Genomic DNA, 23,182 nt, shown 5'->3' on the forward strand with positions numbered 1-23,182 from the left:
ATAGCAAAAGTGCATGGAGGACACTGGCCTCCTTGAAAACGTGTGGCGCATTATGAAGCACTAAATCGACAACAGAGACAACAAACTGTTGAGCAACTGGAGTTGGACATCAAGCCAGAATGGGAAAGAATTTCACCTGTAAAGCTTCAACAACCAGTGTCCTCGGTTCCCAAACGCTTAGTTCAGTGTTAAAGGAGACGCAACACAGCGGTAAACACGACTGTCTCAGCTTTGCTGGAACCTGCTGCAGGCGTCACATTCAAAATGAGTAAATAAATGCATAAAAACAATAAGTTTATCAGCTTGAGCATTAAATGTTTGTCTTTATAGTGCCGTAGATGGAATGTAGGTAAAAAAAGATTTGCAAATCATTGTATTCCGTCATAGTTTTCTTTGTGCGTGGATTTTCCCAGCGGTCTCTGAAGGCATCCTTCTTCAGCGCTGATTTACTGATTTCCTGTGGCCCTCTCCGTTTAAGCAGCAAGCCCAGGACCGCTGATTGTCTCCAGCCTGATAAATCAAATTTCTGTTCTCCCTGGATTCCCACCCCTTTTCCCTCGGCCCGCCCCGGCGTTTCCCTGATTTCTCCTCCTCATGTTTCTTCTTAGAATGGTTTTTTTGGACGTTGATATTGGATTTTGGACTCACCCTGATTCATCTCTGGTGAGAAGATTATCACTTCATTTCTCGTTGGAATCTCTTACCCTGTGTCCCCCTCAGCTAACCCTCCTGCCGTCTTCGGCCGCATCCTTCATAGTTTCAGGGAAGGATCCTTTATATTCACCTGTGAAGCGGCTGCCTGCTTCCCAGACTCCAGTCAATGAGGATTAAAATCTTACACCTGATCCTGAGGTTTCCGATTCTTTCTGGGTTCCATCTTCTGAGTCGTTGCCGCTTATTTGTTTTACAAAGAGTCCAGAATTCACTGGAAATGGGGTTGTAGACGTAAACCCTACTAAAAGGTTAACAGCTTTACGTGCACAAAGACATCGGGGTACTGGGATGATTCCTGGTTTTCAGACAACTGCCATTATCAGACAAAGGGTATCAGATTATGTTGTCTACATGAATAATCTGATTAACTCCTGTAATCAGGCTATTATCAGCGTTCGGGTGTGCATGAAAACTCATTGTGGAATTGGATGATAACTTTCCCTCTTTTGTGTATAAATGAAAATGCAACGACAATCATGAGTAACGTAATTGTCATCAGAACCAAAAGATGTGCAAAAACGCCAGTTTTGGATCTTTGTGGGACATTTTGCTGCACAGCACAATAAAACTGTGGCGATGCGCTCCTACCTGTGTATTTAGCGATATTTTCCAGCAGCAGCGGGTACTTCGTCACTCTCTGCATTTCTACGGGAATGATGTCTTTAAGCTGCAGCCTGCGGCACAAACGGTTGCTCTCAGCTTCCTGAGGAGGAGAACATGACATGAGGAGGATCCTGCTAGATATGGAAAAACACTCTGATCCTGACGGTAGATGAAACTAAAGCAGAAACGGGAAGCTGACCTGCATGAACAGGTTGAACCTCTGGTCTTTCTTCTGCCTGCTCTTGATGAGCTCCAGTGCAGACGGCTGGTTGCTACAGAAAGTTCCCACCGCTCTTTTTATCTTCTCTTCCTCCCAGCTGAACTGCAATCAGACAAAGCAGATCTATGTTCCAAGAGTTTAATGTGGATTCTATTTATTTTGCTTGTCTAAATCAAACATGAAAATCTGCCTCAGATTTTCATTTAATCTGCGTTAAAAGTTCAAATGTGGCCGTGAAATAGATCAAACTTCTGTTTTTCAGTCTTCGTTCCCAGACGGCTGACCACACTGGTGTTGTAGAGCTGCGTTTCTAGAACAGTAAAACCGTCTGTGGATCAGTGGGGAGCGCCAGTCTTACCCACGCCAAGAGGTCATCTCCGATCTGACCGATCACCGACGTCTCGCTCCGCTTCCTGATCGCGGTCATTTGTTCCGTTATAGAAACTATGAGACACAACCAGAAAGCTTTTCACATCTTGTTGCACACAAACGCCACATGCACTGGCATGAAGATCGCCTTTTGTTCCGCCAGTCCTGACTTCGTGACGGCAACGCTGTTTTATATGTCTGTGAGTTGTTGTCACGTCAAAGTTCTTTAAACATAACAGCAGGTGGGTCAAAAAGAAAGGTTTAAACTTCCTGACAACCATGCAGATCCTTTTCTGCACATTCACAAACTTTGACAAACCTGATCTACAAATACAAATTCTAAAAGTATTTATTATACATATAATAATATGAATATTATTATTCATATTCAGCTGCAAAATCTGCACGACTTCACGGATCTGCCTGCGAGCTGAATGCTGTTTATGGAATCAGATTTGTTTCAGAATCTCCAAGCAAAACATTTTAAAACTAAAGCTAAAAACAATTAAAACCAAAACTTTCTAAAACTTAAGTAAAATAAATGATCTCAAAATCAAAGATTATCAATCATCATGAAAGCTATTTGGCTTTTATTTGGTTAAACTGAGTAGTTTTGTTTTCAGTTTCTTCTTCCTCCTTCTCTCCTCGCTATTTTGGTTGCGCTTCACAGTCTTTGTTTTTGATTCTCGATTGTTTGGTTTCATTTCTGACACAAACCTTTCATGGGCGGGCTCTTTCAGGGGTGCATTCTGATTGGCTTTGGAGTGACACAGCTATAGCCCAACGAGATGTACAAACACTTTCTCGGGAAGTTTAAGGAGTTGAAAATTAAAACTTCTTCTGATTCTTTGACAAAGAATTTGAAACCGTGGAATTGTTCTTGTTTAATGGTCATTTGTCAGAAATGAAACCAAACAATCGTGAATCAAAACCAAAGACTGTGAAGCGCAACCAAAATAGCGAGGAGAGAAAGAGGTAGAGGAAACTGCAAACAAAACAACTCAATTTAACCAAATAAAAGCCTAATAACTTTCATGATGATTGATCATTTTTGATTTTTAGATAATTTATTTTACTTAAGTTTTCAGAACGTTTTGGTTTTAATTGCGGTTTTTGTAAAAAGTTTTGCTTGGAAATTCTGAAACAAATCTGATTCCATAGCTGTTGACATGGGAGGATGATGACGATGTTACCATGGAGCTGGATGATTTCCTCCAGGTTTGTAAAGATGTTTTTGATGTCTTCTGGTGGAAGAATGCCTTCTCTGTTCAGCCTCTGGCAGAAAACGCAGTCCAGCACCTTCAGCATGCGCAGGTGAGCGCGCTCGGTGTAGAACAGCTCTACGGGACAGAGACAGAGCCCATCCAGGAATAAACTTGTCATACAAATGATTATTTTTGGGTCTCATTCTGCAAATTGTGAACTCTTAGCAACTCACCGTTGATGACTTCCTGACGTTTGATTTCCTTTGGTGTTAAACTGGCGAGGACGCCGCGACTCACCAGTCGCTGCCAGTTTAGAGGGTCTTCCTCACTCTCCAGCTCACCTCCCTGGTCATCCTCGCTCTGGATGTCGGCTGGACTCGCCGCACACTGCACCTCCATCCGACTGGAGACAGAAAAACATCAACACACTCTGTCGAGCATTTGGTCCAGAAACGACCTGCTGCAGCAGAAATCTTCTGAAAATGAGCGGTTATCTACACTCACGTTCCACTTTATCAGGTCTACCGGATGTTTAGGCAAGGCAAGTGTTTTTGTAGAACACCTTTCATGTACAGGACTATTCAAAGCGCTTTACATGAAACATTAAAAGCATTAAAAGACAACACAAATACCAAAGATCAAATATAATATCCAATAATCATAAATATAATTTACACAGATATCTAATCAGCCAGTTAAATGGCAGCTTCTAGTCATGTAGACATGATGAAGACGACTTGCTGAAGTTCAAACTAAACGTCAGGATGAGGAAGAAAGAGGATTTAAGAGACTTTAAACGTGGAGTGTTTACTGGGATTTTCACACACATCTCTTAAGTTTACAGAGAAGGTCTGAAGAAGAGGAAATATGCAGTGAGCAGCAGTTGTCTGGACCAAAACGTCTCTTCATGTCCATTTCCAGGTTACTTTACAAATAAACCATAAAATAAACCATCATATCTAGCAGAGTTGTTTTACTGAAACAGCATCGTCTCATCGAGAACTCGGCTCACCTGAAGAAGTTTCAGGAGATTCCTGGATTAAAACGTTTCACACTAAAGCAGAAGAATGGATCATAATACTGATACTAACATGGTTTTAACTAAAATATAGTCACTAAACTAATGATGCATTTCTTCGCATGTTTCTTTGGTTCATGTGACGGAACGGGGGGGCTTGATATTGTTGTCGTTGATGAAAGTTTGGGAACCACTGGTTTAGCCGGAGTCCTGCTGCTGACCATGTCCATCCCTTTCTGAGCACAGTGTAGCATCTTCTGATGGAAACTTCCAGCAGGATGATGCACCATGTCACAAAGCTCACATCATCTCCACCATGACGATGAGTTCACTGTCCTCCAACGGCCTCCACAGTCACCAGATCTACATCCAGCAGAGCAGCTTTGGGACGTGGTGGAACGGGAGGTTCTCATCATGATGTGGTGGAACGGGAGATTCTCATCATGATGAGGTGGAACGGGAGGTTCTCATCATGATGTGGTGGAATGGGAGATTCTCATCATGATGAGGTGGAACGGGAGATTCTCATCGTGATGAGGTGGAACGGGAGATTCTCATCATGATGTGGTGGAACGGGAGATTCTCATCATGATGTGGTGGAACGGGAGATTCTCATCGTGATGAGGTGGAACGGGAGATTCTCATCATGATGAGGTGGAACGGGAGATTCTCATCATGATGAGGTGGAACGGGAGGTTCTCATCATGATGAGGTGGAACGGGAGATTCTCATCATGATGTGGTGGAACGGGAGATTCTCATCGTGATGAGGTGGAACGGGAGGTTCTCATCATGATGTGGTGGAATGGGAGATTCTCATCATGATGAGGTGGAACGGGAGATTCTCATCGTGATGAGGTGGAACGGGAGATTCTCATCATGAGGAGGTGGAACGGGAGATTCTCATCGTGATGAGGTGGAACGGGAGATTCTCATCGTGATGAGGTGGAACGGGAGATTCTCATGGTGATGAGGTGGAACGGGAGGTTCTCATGGTGATGAGGTGGAACGGGAGATTCTCATCATGATGAGGTGGAACGGGAGATTCTCATGGTGATGAGGTGGAACGGGAGATTCTCATCATGATGAGGTGGAACGGGAGATTCTCATCATGATGTGGTGGAACGGGAGATTCTCATCGTGATGAGGTGGAACGGGAGATTCTCATCATGATGAGGTGGAAGGGGAGATTCTCATCGTGATGAGGTGGAACGGGAGATTCTCATCGTGATGAGGTGGAACGGGAGATTCTCATCGTGATGTGGTGGAACGGGAGATTCTCATCATGATGAGGTGGAACGGGAGATTCTCATCGTGATGAGGTGGAACGGGAGGTTCTCATGGTGATGTGGTGGAACGGGAGGTTCTCATGGTGATGAGGTGGAACGGGAGATTCTCATCGTGATGTGGTGGAACGGGAGATTCTCATCGTGATGAGGTGGAACGGGAGATTCTCATCATGATGTGGTGGAACGGGAGGTTCTCATGGTGATGTGGTGGAACGGGAGATTCTCATCATGATGAGGTGGAACGGGAGGTTCTCATGGTGATGTGGTGGAACGGGAGATTCTCATCATGATGAGGTGGAACGGGAGATTCTCATCATGATGTGGTGGAACGGGAGGTTCTCATGGTGATGTGGTGGAACGGGAGATTCTCATCGTGATGAGGTGGAACGGGAGGTTCTCATGGTGATGTGGTGGAACGGGAGATTCTCATCGTGATGTGGTGGAACGGGAGATTCTCATGGTGATGAGGTGGAACGGGAGGTTCTCATGGTGATGAGGTGGAACGGGAGATTCTCATCATGATGAGGTGGAACGGGAGATTCTCATGGTGATGAGGTGGAACGGGAGATTCTCATCATGATGAGGTGGAACGGGAGATTCTCATCATGATGTGGTGGAACGGGAGATTCTCATCGTGATGAGGTGGAACGGGAGATTCTCATCATGATGAGGTGGAAGGGGAGATTCTCATCGTGATGAGGTGGAACGGGAGATTCTCATCGTGATGAGGTGGAACGGGAGATTCTCATCGTGATGTGGTGGAACGGGAGATTCTCATCATGATGAGGTGGAACGGGAGATTCTCATCGTGATGAGGTGGAAGGGGAGATTCTCATCGTGATGAGGTGGAACGGGAGATTCTCATCGTGATGAGGTGGAACGGGAGATTCTCATCGTGATGTGGTGGAACGGGAGATTCTCATCATGATGAGGTGGAACGGGAGATTCTCATCGTGATGAGGTGGAACGGGAGGTTCTCATGGTGATGTGGTGGAACGGGAGGTTCTCATGGTGATGAGGTGGAACGGGAGATTCTCATCGTGATGTGGTGGAACGGGAGATTCTCATCGTGATGAGGTGGAACGGGAGATTCTCATCATGATGTGGTGGAACGGGAGGTTCTCATGGTGATGTGGTGGAACGGGAGATTCTCATCATGATGAGGTGGAACGGGAGATTCTCATCGTGATGTGGTGGAACGGGAGGTTCTCATGGTGATGTGGTGGAACGGGAGATTCTCATCGTGATGAGGTGGAACGGGAGGTTCTCATGGTGATGTGGTGGAACGGGAGATTCTCATCGTGATGTGGTGGAACGGGAGATTCTCATCGTGATGAGGTGGAACGGGAGATTCTCATCATGATGTGGTGGAACGGGAGGTTCTCATGGTGATGTGGTGGAACGGGAGATTCTCATCATGATGAGGTGGAACGGGAGATTCTCATCATGATGTGGTGGAACGGGAGGTTCTCATGGTGATGTGGTGGAACGGGAGATTCTCATCGTGATGTGGTGGAAGGGGAGGTTCTCATGGTGATGAGGTGGAACGTGAGATTCTCATCATGATGTGGTGGAACGGGAGGTTCTCATCATGATGAGGTGGAACGGGAGGTTCTCATCATGATGTGGTGGAACGGGAGATTCTCATCATGATGTGGTGGAACGGGAGGTTCTCATGGTGATGAGGTGGAACGGGAGATTCTCATCATGATGTGGTGGAACGGGAGGTTCTCATGGTGATGAGGTGGAACGGGAGATTCTCATGGTGATGAGGTGGAACGGGAGGTTCTCATCATGATGTGGTGGAACGGGAGGTTCTCATCGTGATGAGGTGGAACGGGAGGTTCTCATCGTGATGAGGTGGAACGGGAGATTCTCATCCTGATGAGGTGGAACGGGAGATTCTCATCGTGATGAGGTGGAACGGGAGATTCTCATCATGATGAGGTGGAACGGGAGATTCTCATCATGATGTGGTGGAACGGGAGGTTCTCATCATGATGTGGTGGAACGGGAGATTCTCATCATGATGTGGTGGAACGGGAGATTCTCATCCTGATGAGGTGGAACGGGAGATTCTCATGGTGATGAGGTGGAACGGGAGGTTCTCATGGTGATGAGGTGGAACGGGAGGTTCTCATGGTGATGAGGTGGAACGGGAGGTTCTCATGGTGATGAGGTGGAACGGGAGATTCTCATCGTGATGTGGTGGAACGGGAGATTCTCATGGTGATGAGGTGGAACGGGAGGTTCTCATGGTGATGAGGTGGAACGGGAGATTCTCATGGTGATGAGGTGGAACGGGAGATTCTCATCGTGATGAGGTGGAACGGGAGATTCTCATGGTGATGAGGTGGAACGGGAGATTCTCATCGTGATGTGGTGGAACGGGAGGTTCTCATGGTGATGAGGTGGAACGGGAGATTCTCATGGTGATGAGGTGGAACGGGAGATTCTCATGGTGATGAGGTGGAACGGGAGATTCTCATCATGAGGAGGTGGAACGGGAGATTCTCATCATGATGTGGTGGAACGGGAGATTCTCATCATGATGTGGTGGAACGGGAGATTCTCATCATGATGTGGTGGAACGGGAGGTTCTCATGGTGATGAGGTGGAACGGGAGGTTCTCATGGTGATGAGGTGGAACGGGAGGTTCTCATGGTGATGAGGTGGAACGGGAGGTTCTCATGGTGATGAGGTGGAACGGGAGATTCTCATCATGATGAGGTGGAACGGGAGGTTCTCATGGTGATGAGGTGGAACGGGAGGTTATTATCATGATGTGTGTGATGCTTTATGTCAACGTGGAGGAAAACCTCTGAGGAATGTTTGCAACACCTTGTTGGATCTGTTACACCAGAATTCAGGCGGTTCTGGAGGAAAAAGGCTCCAACAAGGCACCAGAATGTGATCCTGATAAAGTAGACGGTGAGTGTAGATTCCAAGAAATGTTTGCAGATTTGTTTGAATGATTTATTAATCTAAATTAATCAATATCTTTAGTTGCACTGCTGACATGAACTTGAGATGAGTTAATATTTTCTAACTATGATGAAAACTGGGTAAAACAGCTCTGGACTGTTTGTTACAAGCTTAAACAAATGAGCAAATTATTTTAAAGGTCTTTGATTTGCATTTTCTGGAGATGTTTGTATGAATGATCATGTTTTTTATTGGTTTGCTAATAAAATGTATTAATCTGCTTTTATTGCAAAGTGGTCATAAACAACCACAGAAAAAGAAGTTCTGTGTTTCTGCTGATCCACAACCCAAACTGTTTAATAATGCTGTGGTTTGTCTGACGTTTTGCAGCGTTTAATAAAGTCTCTTTATTTAAACTGTTTGTGATTCTGATCTGGCAGTTCTGCTGAGAGGAAACCTCTAAACACCTGAAGGCCTCCTGATCTTCGTCTCGCTGCTCCAGGTTGGAGGGGCTGAAGTCAAACTGCGTGCTGGTTGGACTGGAGAGGCCGTCCTGGTGGTCTCCAGACGGCAGACCATCGCTCAGTCTGGGCTGGACACAGAACGGAGAGACATCTGCCAAGCAAAGACAGGATTTTTTATTTTATCAAGCACAATAAATTGGGTATTGTTGGGTTGAATCAACAACCAGAGGAAACAGACACTCCTCAGACTTCCTAAATGTGAAGCAGACAGGAATATCTTACTGGGGTCCGACTCCTGTCCACTAGTATCCGAGGCCAGTGGGGTGGGGGAGCTGTGGGGAAGGGAGGTGTTGGAAGACACCGACTGAGTGCTGGTGTCCGATCCCTCGCTGAGGAGGTTGGCACGGCTCCGTCCCGAAGCCGAGGCAGAGTTGTTGGACAGCTCGGGGATGCCAAAGGGTGGTGAAGAAAGCTTCGGTGACCGCTGCTTGTTCAGCTCCACAGCTTTACCAACTGCATACACAAGCAGGCTTTAACTCACACACACACACACACACACACACACACACACGCTCCGAGGAGCCGCAGTAAACCAGGACGAACTGGTCCTCACCGGAGGTGGAGTCCACTCGGCTCAGACGCCGAGGAGAGCCGAGGATGTTGGTAAACCGAGGCTTCTTCACCTTCTCCTCGCCCTCCTTCTCAGGTTTGATGCTTTTCACCTTTAAAACAGGAAATACGTTTTTCTTCCGGGAGCTTCAAACAGGATCTGAGACGATTCAAAATGCCTGAAATTCACTAGAATCGTGGTTTGTTTCATCATGTTCAGATTACCTTGATCTTGGGAAGGTAATTCTTTCGTGCACGCTTTTGTTCGAGTCCTCGATGCTCCTTTACTTTCACCCCGAGGTGCTTCATGTAGGTCTGAATCACATACTGCATAGCTTGGCTGCACAAGAGACAAAAAGGGGAAAACCTTTTATTCTACTGATGTCAGAATCTACAGCTTCCTGTGGTCCACGGTGAGGATTTGTCAGTGATACAACCACATCAGTTCAGTCAGGATTAGAGCCCAGAGAGAGACCTCGTGGTCTCAGATAAAGGACTCCTCTCTGGACTAGTCCTGGTAGATCTCAATGCTGCATTTGATACCACTGATGCAGAGGCTTGAACATTTTCCTTCATTCATTTTCTTAACCACTTGGTCCATTAAGGGTCGGACTATCCAATCCCAGGAGCCCACGCTTACTTAGGACCTACGTAGGGAAAACACCAGCAGTTTGGACATAAAACTAAATGTATATAAAAGCCAGATAGTAACACAACAGTGTCCAGTGTGTTGGTAGCACTGGCTGAAAGATGTTAGAAATGTTGTTTCACAGTGTATCATTCACAAGTTTCACAATGTTGCAGTGGGGAACACTGGAACACTCTGGGCCCAGGGGCCTGTGGACTTTTAACCTGGCCCTGGTCGCAGTAAACTGGAGCCTATCCCAGTAATCATTGGGTGAGAAGCAGGGTACACCCTAGGAAGGTCACCAGCCCATCGCAGGGCCAACTTTGAACATGATATTGGGATTAAAAGAACCAGATTAGGCTGGTTTAGATTGCAGTTTGTGAATGTAAATGATGAATCTTCTTCACATAGGTCATGGAGTTCCACAGGGTTCTGTATTTAGACCAATACTTTTCATGCCGTACATCCTTTCTTTAGGTGATATAATTATGGAGATGATACTCAGACATGCTTTCCATGAAGTCTGATGAAACCAGTCAGTTTGTTAGATTGGAAAGATGTCGAGGAGCTAACAGGCTGAATACTTTACCAGAGAAAAGGTTGGTTTTAAGAAACAGGTGTCTCTCCTTCTGGAGTGTGAGTTTCAGAGTTTCAAACCAAAGCAGTGAGAGAACGCGGCCAAAAGTCACATCATCACAACCCCACAGCGGTGTGGATGGAACTCTGAAAATGTGAGGTTTGAAACTCTGTAAAATCAAAAATCAGTGTTGCACCCAGAGCTCGCATACAAAACGATGTTTGCAGAAGAGTTTAATGTTTCAAAACTCAAGTTTCAAGGGATTAAAGCTTTTTTTTTGCAAACATGCACACAGCAGTTTTTATATTTCAAAGCTTGAAAAGTTTTTTGTAAACTAATGTGGTGGAACAACAAAGTTCTATCTGAAACTCTGAAAATCCAAGAACCCACGGCTCCAGCCTGGAAAATGGGGCGTGGCTGGATATTGGGCGGAGTTGGACGTCTATTGGGCGTGATTGATGTCAAACGGGGTGGTTATATACAAACGGGCATGGTTGGAAGTCAAATGGGCGTGGTTGATGTGAAACGGCTGTGGTTGATGTCAAATGGGCGTGGTTGATGTGAAACGGCTGTGGTTGATGTCAAATGGGCGTGGTTGGGAGTCGAATGGGCATGGGGTTAGGGTTAGTGTCACGGTTAGGGTTAATCCAATCAAAATGTTGAGGGGGCGGGGTAGGGCATCCCCGCCTTATTCTCCAGGCTGCAGCTAAAACCCTCTCTGAAAATGCTGACAAGACTGCTTTCAGGTGTCGTCCAGCAGTGAGCCGTCTGCAGGAGGCTGGAATCTCCAACAGGTGTGGCTGCACACCTGTTCCTCATCGAAGCTCATCGGGGAGGATGCAGGGTGTCTGCTGCCAGCCTTTCAGTGCCTGACTGTTTGCCCTCGTGGTAAACTTTTTCCGACTCCCAAAATATTTTTTAACATTTCAAAACTGGATTTCAGGTTTTCAGTTTCAGATTATGACAGGATTCTGATCCCATATCTTTTATCTACATAATATTCCCAAAATGTGAAACATCCTGTCTCAGAGCAACAGAAAAAGTAGTCCATGTTCATTTTCTGTGCCAAAAATTCGAAAAAGCTTCAACCTGGTGAAAAATGCTGCAGGTTCTGATGAGAATTATCATCACGGATCATGTTTCTCCAGGTTTATCTAAAGACAGAGGCTGCTGGCAGATGTCCCATGATGCACTGGGCTCCTCTCTGTTCTCTCTACTCCTCATGTAGAAACATCTGACAAAGCTGTTAGTTATTTCTTCAGTCTTAGAAAGATCCCAGGATTACAGTTTACTGTCCTCTCCACCTCCAACTGCTCCAGAAAGATGGCTGTTCTTCCTGGTTCTGGTTCTGAAGGAGGTTTTCCTCTCCAGTGTCTAATCAACTCCTTAACTGGATTTTAATTGGACTGGATTGTAACTGGACTGTGGTGTAAAAGTGCTTTGTTGTGAATCGGTATAGATAACGCCAGCGCTGCTGAAACTACAGACAGCAACAATATTACCATTAAGGTTCTGCTAATTTAACATTACATGCCAGTAAGCCAAACTGGTGCATTGTGATCTAAAGTGGGACTTCCCGATCAACCAGATTCAGTCTCTCACTCATTCAGCTATAAATAACAGAAACAGGGTGGAACAGAAACTGCAATACTTCTCTAAAACCGAGAACTGAGAAGTCCATCTTCTTACCACTTCTCCTCCTCTGAGGGCTGTGAGGTCAACCTGCAACAGCACACACACACACACACACACACACACACACACACACACACACACAGCCGCATGAGGAGATATGAAAACACACATTCATGTCTGCACCGATGCGTGTATTCTGAGACTCACAGGATATCCTCAATCTTGGAGAGGATGTGTTCAGCACAGGAGCATTCCTTCTCCAGCGCCTGCTGGTCTTTTCCCTGCTCCGAGTCCAGCTTGAACAGCTCGTCTTCAGCCAGCGTCAGGCCCATGCTGCGCTTCTGTCTGCATGTAGAGGATGCAGGGTTTACAGCTCCATGTGTGACTGTCTGACATGATGTTGCTTTGCAGGTTACAGTATGAATGCTGCAGACTGCTGAGGTGACTTTACCTGAAGTCCTCCAGGTTCTTGTGCAGATCTGCAAGCATTGTGTTTTGTAGCACCTGAACATATTGTTTACAGAGCTCCTCTGGGATCAGCTCCAGTCTGCGCTTCTCTGAAATACAAAATAATGAAGTTAAAATGTTGATTTGTGAGTCTCATCAACTCCTAGTTAATTCCCAGTAGAACATAAACATCATATCTGATGTTAAAACTAAGACGTTTTCCATTTGATGGTGAATCTGATGCAGCAACACGTCGGTAAAAAGTTGGAACAGGAGCAAGAAAAGGCTGGAAAAGCAACTGGTACAAATCAGAAACTACTGGAGGGGAATGTGACTATTAACCAGGTTTATTGGCAACAGGTCAGTAACATGACCCGATATAAAAGGAGCACTTTAGAGAGGCCGAGTCTCACAGATGGAAAGATGGACAGAGCTTCACCAATCTGAGACAAACGGGATCTAAACATTGTGGAACAAGTTTAGAAAAATATTCCACAACAAAATGCTGTGAAGATTTAAAGATCCCACCATCTACAGAGTATAATATCAAAAGAGTCCGATAATCTGAAGGAATCTCTGTATGCACGGGACAATGCTGCATGTTGAGGATCCTCTGCATTAAAACCAGACATGATTCTCTACTGGAAACCAGTGAATGGACTCAGGAAGACTTCCAGAAACCAGTGTGAACACAGTTCAGGCTGAAATCCACACATGCCGGTTAAAGCTCCATCATATGTGAAGAGGATCCAGAAACACGCCGTCTTCTCTGGACCAAAGCTCATTTAAAATGTTCTGAGTGGAAACCTGGATGAAGATGTGGAATAGTTTGTGGACAGCATGGACGGCGTGTCCTGCGGACTAAAGAGGAGAGGGAGCATCCAGCTTGTTATCAGCCTGCATCTCTGATGGGATGGGGTTGCATTAGTGCCGATGGCGTGGGCAGCTTCCACATCTGGGAAGCTCCATCAATGCTGAAACATCTGCTCCCATGCAGACAACGTCTCCTTCAGGGAAGACCTTCCACCATGCTGGACCACATCCTGCATCATCACAGCAGCATGGTGGAACAGGAGAACTGGTCTGCTGCAGTCCAGTTTCACCAGTACAAAACATCTGGAGCATCATGGAAGCAGAAATCCAGTAGAGCAGCTGGAATCCTGCATCAGACCAGACTGGGACGTCTTTCCTCTCCTAAAATTCCAGCAGCTGCTCTCCTCACTTTTATTAAACGTTTGTTAAAAGAAGAGGAGAAGCGACATGATGCTAAACATCATCCTGTATGTTGTTTATGTTCTACTGGAAATAAATCGGATGTACAAATAGAAAATATGATTAAATATAACTGCTGAAATGAATATTTTAAGTGGCAAATGGTCAGTAACCTTTTCTCTCACCACCAAAAATGTACTTTATTTTCTATCCTCAAATCAATTTTGTATTTTTATGCAGTTAAAGAGTAAAATAACTAATACAATAGTCTCTTCCTACTTTCATCCATCAGTCTCATCTTTCACTAAATTCTTCTTTTTATTCAGAATAAGCTGATAAAAGTTGCTCCTGTCAGTTAAAGCTTGGAAAATATGATTAACTATGATAAACACTTACATAGAAACAGAAATCACTTCTTAATCAAATACAGATTTGTGTGTGATATTTAGTCTGTAGTAGAAATCGTGATATAAATCGTCTTGTCTGTGCATCATCCCTCACCTAGTTCAGCTGCAACCGATTCAGGCACAGGCACTTTAAGATTCTAGAAAAGACAACCAGGAGTAGGATCATATCAACAAACGTTGAGCCAAAGATGCGAGCGAACGGTCGCTAACTGAGGAGGAAAAGGAGAGAGACTTACGGCTGTTCGGTCTAAGAAGAGCGAGTGGAACTCCATGAAGAAGCGTCGGCTTTCTTTGGAGCTGGTTTGCTTGTGCATGTCGGCGTAGAGATAACACAGCTGAGAATGAGAGGAGCTTTGGGTCATTTAAATGAGTTTCAAAACAACTTTTTCCCTACAGAGAGCAGCTTTTCTAACCCACAGGGTTCAATCTGTGGCCCACTTTCCTTTATAATAATGCTAAATTAACCCACACATGTTCATATTCTCTCTTGTTTTTAACTAAGCAGAAAAGATAAAAACAGTTTTGCACGTTGAGGAATGTGATTTCTTTCGTTAAAAAACACGATTTGCACACGATACTGCATAGTCATGTACAATTTAACAAAAGCAGTGATTCCACACTGTAAGCAGATCTTATTCCAGGAAACTTTGATAATCTCTGGAAGTTAACAACCTTCCAGGATTTAATCTGCAACAACTAAAGATATATATATTCATGTCTTTTTCTCTTTTTTTGTTAGGATTCATGATTTTTTTCCTCAGCTTTTCAGTCTTTTTGTAGATGCTCCTGATGATTGTCTGCTTTATTTTCTCGCAGATGTTGAAGGTGGTTTCTGTTTCCTTACAGCTGTAGCATCAACTGTCTTGTTTTACCGTTTGTACTGAACAGCTCGAGCTGCTGCTTTTTTATCTGGTGTATCCTTGTTTCTTTACCATATCTTCACTATTTCTTTTCTGTTGACTCCCGTTTGCCCCCACCTCCCTTTCAGGTCCAGCATTCATATGTAAATTCAGCAACAGATTATGAGGAAAGGATTAAATTCCAAAAATAGACAAAATAACCTTCCGCATTTTTCTTTTTTATTGCCTTCAATAAAATAACAGGAACTTCTGTAATTGTGTAAAAATAAAACCATGTAGAAACTGGTTGAACGCTTGTCTGTGTGTGCCTTGAACCCTCAAAGACAAAAAGACTTTTTGTAGTTTATATTTAGTAATAAAACCATCTGCTCCAGGAAATAATCAAATAACATGGAATAATACAGACAGAAAATACTTCTTAGGGGATGTAAAATATCTTATTATACACATAGTCCGCTGAAAATGGCAGCATGCAGCTGTCGAATCTTTTTTATGCTACTGATTCACCAGTAGAACTGATTCACCAGTAGAACTGATTCACCAATAGAGCTGATGCACCAATAGAACTGATTCACCAGGAGAACTGATTCACCAGGAGAACTGATTCACCAATAGAACCGATTCCCCAGTAGAATTGATTCACCAGTAGAACCGATTCCCCAGTAGAACTGATTCACCAGTAGCACTGATTCATCACCAGAACTGATTCCCCAGTAGAACTGACTCACCAGCAGAAATGATTCACCAGTAGGACTGATTCAACAGTAGAACTGATTCACCAGTGGAACTGATTCACCAGTAGGACTGATTCACCAGTAGAACTGATTCACCAGTAGAACTGATTCACCAGTAGAATTGATTCACCAGTAGAACTGATTCACCAGTAGAACCGATTCCCCAGTAGAACTGATTCCCCAGTAGAACAGATTCCCCAGCAGAATTGATTCACCAGTAGAACCGATTCACCGGTAGAACCGATTCAGCAGTAGAACCGATTCCCCAGTAGAATTGATTCCCCAGTAGAACTGATTCCCCAGTAGAACTTATTCACCAGTAGAACTGATTCATCACCAGAACTGATTCACCAGTAGAACTGACTCACCAGTAGAAATGATTCACCAGTAGGACTGATTCACCAATAGGACTGATTCAACAGTAGAACTGATTCACCAGTAGAACTGATTCACTAGTACGACTGATTCAACAGTAGAATTGATTCACCAGTAGAATTGATGCCCCAGAAGAATTGATTCACCAGTAGAACTGATTCACCAGCAGAACTGATTCACCAGTCTAACTGATTCACCAGTAGAACCGATTCCCCAGTAGAACTGATTCCTCAGCAGAATTGATTCACCAGTAGAACTGATTCACCAGTAGAACCGATTCCCCAGTAGAACCGATTCCCCAGTAGAACCGATTCCCCAGTAGAACCGATTCACCAGTAGAACCGATTCACCAGTAGAACTGATTCCCCAGTAGAACTGATTCCCCAGTAGAACTGATTCCCAAGTTGAACCGATTCCCCAGTAGAACCGATTCCCCAGCAGAATTGATTCCCCAGTAGAACCGATTCCCCAGTAAAACTGATTCCCCAGTAGAACTGATTCCCCAGCAGAATTGATCCACCAGTAGAACTGATTCCCCAGTAGAACGGATTCACCAGTAGAACTGATTCCCCAGTAGAACTGATTCCCCAGTAGAACTGATTCCCCAGTAGAACCGATTCCCCAGTAGAACCGATTCCCCAGCAGAATTGATTCACCAGTAGAACTGATTCCCCAGTAAAACTGATTCCCCAGTAAAACTGATTCCCCAGCAGAATTGATCCACCAGTAGAACTGATTCCCCAGTAGAACTGATTCCCCAGTAGAACTGATTCCCCAGTAGAACCGATTCCCCAGTAGAACAGATTCCCCAGCAGAATTGATTCCCCAGTAGAACTGATTCCCCAGTAGAACTGATTCCCCAGTAAAACTGATTCCCCAGTAGAACTGATTCCCCAGCAGAATTGATCCACCAGTAGATCTGATTCCCCAGTAGAACTGATTCCCCAGTAGAACTGATTCCCCAGTAGAACTGATTCCCCAGCAGAATTGATTCACCAGTAGCACTGATTCACCAGTAGAACCGATTCCCCAGTAGAACAGATTCCCCAGTAGAACAGATTCCCCAGTAGAACAGATTCCCCAGTAGAACCGATTCACCAGTAGAACCGATTCACCAGTAGAACCGATTCACCAGTAGAACTGACTCACCAGTAGAACTGATTCACCAGTAGAACCGATTCCCCAGTAGAACTGATTCCCCAGTAGAACTGATTCCCAAGTAGAACCGATTCCCCAGTAGAACCGATTCCCCAGCAGAATTGATTCACCAGTAAAACTGATTCCCCAGTAGAACTGATTCCCCAGCAGAATTGATCCACCAGCAGAATTGATCCACCAGTAGAACTGATTCCCCAGTAGAACTGATTCCCCAGCAGAATTGATCCACCAGTAGAACTGATTCCCCAGCAGAATTGATCCACCAGTTGAACTGATTCCCCAGTAGAACTGATTCACCAGTAGAACTGATTCCCCAGTAGAACTGATTCCCCAGTAGAACTGATTCCCCAGTAGAACCGATTCCCCAGTAGAACCGATTCCCCAGTAGAACTGATTCCCCAGTAGAAATGATGGGAATCTTAGGTTTTTCCTGTTTAGAAACATCACATTACTTTCCCGTTTAATTCGTTGCTCGTTGTTTGGTTTTTTCATTCTGTCGATGGGAAATGAACAACATGGGATTGATGCCAGCCCAGACTGGGTTGTGGTTTCGTACCAGAGGAGTGGGGTCAAACTGGGAGACCACATGATGGAGGAAGACCGCCAGGTGAGCCGGCCGGGACTTCAGTAAGTCGATACTCTGGAAGCAGCTGCACTGACCGTTGATCTGAGGACGGAGATCAGTTCATTAGATGATGACAACGTGGTGAATTTCACTTTAAAAGGTCAAACTGGTGAATTTCTCTTTAAATGGTCAAACTGGTCGAGCAGAGGGACACCCTGGGAGTTACCTGCTCCTGCTGCCCGATAAAGTCATCATCCTCTGCTCCGATAATCTGGGGGTGAGGGAGGTAAGCAGGGCTACCCACAATGCTCTGGGCACCTGAGTCCTGAAAGATAATTACAGCCTTACATGGAAGCACTGCCTACCGTAAAAATATTTACATCTACGACTTCATTTTTAATTCAATCTGGGATGTTAAACTTTATATTTAGCTGCATATTAAACTTGTTTGGTTTTTTTATTGGAAGAAATGAATTATTTCAGCCATGTTACACGTGAGACAAGCTAGCTGTCATCATGTATTCTCACCTGACTTTGGGCTTTTTAATCAGTTTTCTACTTTAGTTTCCAGAAGATTCTGCCTTTGAAGTCATTTTTGTTTACTTTTTTCTGAAGTCTCTCTTATGTCCAACTGGTTCTCCTGTGTTTGGGTTCTTCCTCCTCTCATCCAGCAGCAGCTACAGCAGATTTTCTCACTGCTTCGCCCCTTAACAACAGCTAATTCAGCATTCTTCTCCATCTTTTCTTCTCTGAGCTGAGAAGTCAGTCTGATGTTGACTCTTGTCTCTTGCTCAGTCACTTTCTTTCTTCCTACAGTGATGTTCTCTTGACTTTCTTTGCTGTATCTGGCACGGTGTGCATTCAAAACGACCACTGTGTTGATATCCAGTATCTAGTGAGTGACGTGATGCCATAAAGCATAAAGCAAACAAGTGAAATGTGATTTTTTTTTTGGCATGCTGCAAGGCAACAACAGCTGCAGAAATGTACATAATGAATGTCACTGTGCCATCAAAACTCAGAGTAGCATGAGCAAGTGTCCCACTATGAGAATGCTCTGAGCAAACACTCTTCCAGCTAGGATTGGCAGGGCCGTGTCTATCAGCGGCAGTAAAAGATGCTGGCACTACGCAGGCAGATGATTCGTAAAACCTCTTCTCACCATGAGAACAAGTTCCAACCAATCTCTCTTGACTACGACGTCTCTCTCAGGAGCTTAAAGTGGTGCTATGATGGTATTTGGAGTTTCCTGAGCTTTCTACAGTGTTACAGTGTTGAATCCTCATCAGACATGTGAACGACACTGTTTTTTATCACCTAAATGCATGTTTGAGTTTGAGTTTGAGTTCCAGCACGCTCTCCGTTCGGTTTCCATGGTGACGAAAAACGCGTTGTTTTAGAGAGTTTTTTCTACTTGGAAATCCTTGTGACGTCCCGGGGGATAAGGTTCGGTGATTGGTTACATTCTACTGGTTAACAAGGGCATGTACAAATACATCAGGCGGGTGGAAAACGTGGGATAAAGTTATTTCCAACGATGGCTGGTGAGTTTACCAAAGAGAGACATCCTGCTGCATTCGTTGCTGTGGGTTGCTGTTTTCCACTTCGTTTTCAGGCTCTGATTCAGGTTCCAACATGTAGGGCTGTATGCTATGTGTTGATATTGTATTTTGTTTTTTTATTGAGTTCATATTAGCCTAATCCTTCTGTTTATGAGACGTTACAATGACGGTGAAAGCAGGTGCGGTGCGCGCTCCCGATGTAGTGCAGTGGCGGGAGGCGGGGCTTAATGCGGAAGAGTCTCAATCCACTCGTTTTACCCGCAGGCTGATCTGACAGCCTACGGAGAGGGTCGGTCTGAGGTAAATAAAGCCTTTTGTGACAATAACCAATCAATCCCAGCCCTTCTGGTCTCAGAAATAAAAATAAATTAGCCTGAAATGCACAGAATAGTTCCACTTTAACTGTCCGCAGACACGAGTGCAAACTTGGTTGTCGAGCACTTTGTTCCAGGCTTGTACAGAAGAAGAAACTTGCCTTTCACAAGCCGGACGCTAAACAGTAGCTGAATGCTACATGTAATAAATTTTAAATTGTAAATGGATTTAATGGACAGCATATGTATTAAATAAAATAGGTACAAGTCTGTGAGACTTTAACTGCTTCTTCAAAGTGAGGAAGCTGCAGCCGATCGCAATCCAACCAGAATAAAATGAATTTATTATAAAGTTTTTAAGATGATAAGCCACAAATCTGCAGATTGACAAACAGCTGCAATCAGGATGAGGAATGATGAAGGACCAGGAGTTTTGGATGCTGCATCCTGCCTCCGGCTGATACACAAGCAGAGCCACACAGTTGTGATGGGAAATGTTTGCGTCAGGAGGTGCGTTGTGTCAGAGAAGAGTCAACAAACACGCGAGCAGATGTTTGTGCGTCTTACAGCTTCAGGGGCATCTTCAGCATCTGGCGACGGGCAGATATTCAGACCATCTCTGCGGCTCATATCCGGGCTCTGGCAGGGTGTTTCTCGTTTTCCCAAACTCTCTATAACAGGGCTACTGTGCATCTAACACACAAACACACACACACAAACACACACATACATGCACATTACCACTCCTGAAAAAAACCACAACAATTAAACCAAACTGATTGTTTAGTCTGCTTCTGAATACTGGGAAACCCCCCCGAGATTGCAAAGTGGGACCATTTAATCTCTATTTATAGAAGTTGTGATAAAAGGATTGTTATCACAAAGGAGGTTGTGAACGCAGCCCCTCCAGTGTGGGTTGGGTGGTATTTAACATAAAGATGTCGCTGCTGCAGCATCTAATAAACAACTTTTTCTGATAAAAATACAAAATCTGCAGCTTGAAGTAAGAATGCATATTAAAACTCTTTTCTTTCTATTTTTATTGTGTGCATGGTCAGGAAACAGTTATTTATTTAGTTTTAGTTCTGACCTTTTATCACGTTAACTTTCTATATGTGAAGAAGAATCAGTTGACAAAAGGATGACTCGGTCATCTGAGTCGTGCTGAGTCATTATTCTGTGCAAGAAGCAGAAGTTTACTGGGGGTTTTTTATTGTTTCACTTCTCGGCCTGACCTCTTTTTGGCCTGAGAATAATACGTTCACACACACCATTAAAAGTTGATTAAAGAAGTTTACTGTCCACTATCTGTTTCTAGCTGAATATATTTTATCTAAACTTTTACATTTACAGCTAACGTTCTACCAAAAAGCTGCCACAACAGATCAATAATCAATGATAGAAAATAACACACATTTAAATTAAACCAGGTTTAATAAAATTTATAGAATACTTTTTTTCCTACAATTTTTAACTCTTTAAAAAGAAAACTTTTTCTGTTTATTTAAAAGGATCAAAAATGCATTTCCCCTATATGCTTTTTTTTTTTTTTTTTTTTTTTTTTTTTTTACTTCATTCTGTTCTGAAAGCTGAATTTGTTTACACTGAGGAGAAACCTGACAATAATAATTTAACCTTGTAAAACCTGAGGCTGTCCTGCTGGGAGACTGAGAATCGCTGGTGCCAAACTGGCCAAAAGGGCCATTTTGGTGACCTCTCCATGATGTTGTGCTTAATTTTATCTGAGTTGAACTTTGTAGGATTGTTGTTCACCCATAGTTGTATGTTCCAACAGACGTTTAGTGCTACAGCGGCATCATTCCTAAGAAAATTTTATATTCATCCTGAAAATATCCTGATTTTTTTCCATTTGTGCTCTGTGCCATCATCACTTATTCCTCACCAGTAACACATATACTGATATTTACACAACCAGGCAGCAACTTCTGGCAGTAAAAAGTATCAAAAACTGCAGTTCCCCCTTCATCCACTAGGGGCCCCAAAACAGCGCAAATCCCCATAGACTCCCATGTTAAAAGACCAACTTCACAGCAGAAATAAACATGTTTACAGCCTGGTTCAAAAATCTATTTTAGGTTTAAAAAGTTCTTGTTCGTTTGCTCAAAGAGTTATGTTATTAGAGAGAAGATGAAGTTTCACGTTTATTGATACTAAAGATGCAACGTTTCATTCAGGAATTTAAAGCAGCTCTACTGAGCTATTTCTAGTTTTCTGAGCTTTCTACAGCGTTATAGTGTTGAATACTCATCAGACATATAAGCAGCGCTGTTTTTTTGTTTTTTGTTTTTTTTATAAACAAAACGTATCTTCAAGTTTTCCAGCACTTTCTACTTTTGGTTTCCATGGCAACGAAAACAATTACGGTTTTAGAGAGTTTTAGTCTACCTCAAAATTTTAGTGACGTCCCGAGGGAGGGACTCAGTGATTGGTCATCTTCTCAAAATTGTGCTCATCCACAAGAAGAAAGCCACCCCCACCTTAACAGGCAGGACATAGGGCAGAGCTTTCTCTGTTTGCTTGTTTCTGGCAGAGTCTGATCTGAGAGGATCAATACAACATGAATGAAAGGGGTTTGTGAAAAATGCTTGATTATTTCTTGCCCATCTGGAATTGCATATTAAAATATATTAGACTGAAATGTGCAGAATAGAGACACTTTAAATGGGAATTAGTTAAATGAAAAGTCATGGATTGTTCCAGAAACATATCTGACCAACTTTACAGCAGAAATAAACATGTTTACAGCCTGGTACAAAAAAACATTTTAGGTTTAATAGGTCAGGTTTACCTTCATGACAATTGTGGGGGGAGTGAATTTTTTTATAATGCACCCGTTTAAAAGTAATTTCATCTTGTAATTCAGCATAATTAGGGGCATGTCCTTTTGATTGACAAGTACAAGATCTCCCGCTTCAAGTAAAAAGAACGTGGAATAACCGCGGTTTTAAGACGGTTAACAACAAGACTTAGCTTTAACCCACCTTCTTCTGTTAGCTGGTTAGCTCCAGGTTAGTTCATTTAGCTCTTGGCTACAGGCGGCTCAGAGTTCGCTCGATGTCAATCATCCACCATAACACAGCTCCACCTATTTGCCCATATTTGTATTTTCTGGGCGAGATGACACGCATGTCCCTGCCAAGATGGCGATGGTAGGAATCGCCCACTGAGCTTCAATTCAGCTCTTTAGAAACCTACGGGTGACGTCATGTTGGCTCTGCCCATCTTTTTATATACAGGCTATGGTCCTAACAAATCCCACAAACTTCTGATTG

General features: G+C 43.8%; 1 protein-coding gene across 1 annotated transcript in view; it reads right to left on the reverse strand.

The window, feature by feature from the left end:
* Positions 1-23,182, reverse strand: part of arhgef12b (Rho guanine nucleotide exchange factor (GEF) 12b) — a 74,553-nt gene that overhangs the window by 13,482 nt on the left and 37,889 nt on the right. Inside the window, 17 exon segments of the mRNA XM_079247974.1 lie at positions 1,303-1,417; positions 1,517-1,639; positions 1,896-1,981; positions 3,100-3,246; positions 3,345-3,514; positions 8,810-8,957; positions 9,089-9,319; positions 9,420-9,528; positions 9,641-9,755; positions 12,310-12,342; positions 12,463-12,600; positions 12,707-12,812; positions 14,416-14,458; positions 14,558-14,656; positions 18,005-18,115; positions 18,240-18,338; positions 20,457-20,582. Of these exon segments, the coding sequence (XP_079104100.1) occupies positions 1,303-1,417; positions 1,517-1,639; positions 1,896-1,981; positions 3,100-3,246; positions 3,345-3,514; positions 8,810-8,957; positions 9,089-9,319; positions 9,420-9,528; positions 9,641-9,755; positions 12,310-12,342; positions 12,463-12,600; positions 12,707-12,812; positions 14,416-14,458; positions 14,558-14,656; positions 18,005-18,115; positions 18,240-18,338; positions 20,457-20,582 (1,999 nt within the window).

The sequence above is a fragment of the Telmatherina bonti genome, assembly GCF_933228915.1.
Source record: "Telmatherina bonti genome assembly, chromosome: 10".
Taxonomy (NCBI): Eukaryota; Metazoa; Chordata; class Actinopteri; order Atheriniformes; family Telmatherinidae; genus Telmatherina; species Telmatherina bonti.